We start from the raw sequence: 2375 nt of genomic DNA on the forward strand, positions 1-2375 counted from the left end.
CCATCCAGGTCTAATTCAAAGCCTACTCAAGAAACTCCTAAGACTAGGAGTAGGGACATTAAGTGCTACAAATGTCAAGGCTTTGGACATACTCAATCTCAATGTCCGAATCAGAGGGTTATGCTTATAACTCACAATAGAGACGTCGTGTTAGATGATGATAATTGTGAGGAGATGCCAGTTTTGACCAAGGAAAAGGGTGATCTTGATTCGGTCGAGAAAAAGTGTTCACCCACCCAAGGTGAAATTGGTTGCTTGGTTGCAAGACGAGTGCTAACCGCCCATGTTAAAGAGAATGAGCAGTTATAACGAAAAAACTTGTTTTACACTCGGTGTAAAGTAAGTGACAAGGTATGCAGCCTTATCATCGACGGTGGAAGTTGCACCAATGTTGCAAGTTTGCTAATGGTGGAGAGCTTAGGGCTACCTACATCCAAACATCCGCATCCCTATCGACTTCAATGGCTAAGTGAAAATGGTAAAGTCCGCGTCTACAAGCAGGTACGTCTTCCTTTCTCAATTGGAAAGTATTGTGATGAAGTCATATGCAATGTTGTCCCTATGCATGCTACTCATGTTATACTAGGAAGACCATGGCAATTTGATAAGCATGTTACTTTTGATGGTAGGTCTAATAAATATACCCTTTTACACAATGGTAAAAGGATGGTTTTAACACCTCTCACACCTTCACAAGTGTACGAGGACCAACTTAAGTTGCAAAGGGAATGTGACTTAGACCGCCAAAAGAGAAAGCTAAAAGGGGCCGAATCTGGAAATTGCTCAACCTCGAAACTTGAGCATTCGGCCAAGGAAAAAAATGTTGTCCCTAGTGTTACAAATGACCAAACATTAGTTAAGTCAAACACTAGGAAACAAAATATGATAATCAAGGCTAAGAACGTTCGAAAAATTGTGCATTCTAATAAGCCTTTGTTACTTGTGATATGTAAACATGTGCTCTTGAATGTTGATGAACTCAATAAGGCATTGCCTTCGAGTGTAGTTGCTTTGTTACAGGAATTTGAGGATGTGTTTCCTGATGAGATCCCTGATGGATTACCACCCATCCGAGGGATTGAGCATCAAATAGACCTTATTCCTGGAGCACCTTTATCCAACAAACCTGCCTACCGAATGGGTCCGGAAGAGACTAAATGTAACAGCCCCACTTTCCCCTAAGGCGAACCAAAGGGGTTAGCGGACTGCCTGCCCAGCTCTCGCCAGGACTACGGATCAGATTAGAGCTATCTATTGCGATCCGGAACTTACAAACGAGCGTAAACAGATCAAAATGGTAAAATAACCCAGAATAAAATAAAATGAAATCCGGAGTCGGCCATGAATAGTAACCAATCTGTCAAAACCCAACCGAAAGAGCACGCAACCATTCACATCTGAACTTTAGCGTTTACCAATCAAAATGACATACAAAAGTTTCAAAAGTTAATATATACACACGGTTTGCCAAATCAAAAACAAACGCCCCAAAAGTACACTTAGGGTTTTAATACATGAGCTATGCAAAAGATATGTTCAACTAGCTCAATTTGGCAGCCATTTGTCAAATCCAGTCCAAAAGTATTTATTTTTCCTGTAAGGAAAACAAAAGGAACAGAACGGGTGAGCTAGCGCTCAATGAGGTACCAAACAGATAGCATTAAAATCATGGCATTTCACATTTAACAAATCAGATACACATGTCAGATGTAAAGCAAAGGAACCAATGATTCAAATCAGAAGGATACGGGTGGCTCTCAGGAGCCAAATTTCCAGCGCAATACTTGATCCAAACTGGTTGACTCTCCGTCAACGTATATAGAACCAATGCGTCCGTAGACCCCTCTTATCACCGAATTCCGTCCACCAAACACCCCTTTACCGGGCCCGCTCACCTCAAATGAACAAAAATGGTAATACTCGAGTATACCGGAATCAAGGGTCTCAATACCCAAAAATCCCCGAACAGACTACCGTGGTTCGTTATCTAATCGTCCAGGCCCTTGCCGGCCCGACTCGAATAACTTAGCCACAGGATTGAGTTCATAGGTCATAGAAATCCGAACAGATGCAGACACAGATAACAGATTCAAATTTTGCATAGTAAATTGGCATATGAACAGACTAGAGAACGAGTGTGATAAAGTACACCCTCGTCTCGAACAAATAAACAGATTGCAGAGCAGAAATCAAGTTAAACAGCAATGGAGGGGAGTGGTACACTCACCGGCTCAACTTCAAAAGTTTTTACTTCAGATTGGCCTTAATCGCCAAGAAACCCTAAAATAATCAAAATAAACCAACTGAAGGTTTCATATCCAAAATCGAGTAAACGGAATGCACAAGTGAGGCTCGACTACACGTCGTACGCCTTG

The 2375-nt window shown here is 41.7% G+C and overlaps 1 protein-coding gene across 1 annotated transcript; it reads left to right on the plus strand.

Moving 5' to 3' along the window:
- The first annotated feature begins 405 nt into the window (after window positions 1-405).
- Window positions 406-1182, plus strand: LOC113711387 (uncharacterized). The gene has a single exon (XM_027234555.2). It carries the CDS (start codon window positions 406-408, stop codon window positions 1180-1182), a length of 777 nt encoding a protein of 258 aa, XP_027090356.2.
- Window positions 1183-2375: the final 1193 nt, after the last annotated feature.

This window comes from Coffea arabica, chromosome 10e (assembly GCF_036785885.1).
Source record: "Coffea arabica cultivar ET-39 chromosome 10e, Coffea Arabica ET-39 HiFi, whole genome shotgun sequence".
Lineage (NCBI taxonomy): Eukaryota > Viridiplantae > Streptophyta > Magnoliopsida > Gentianales > Rubiaceae > Coffea > Coffea arabica.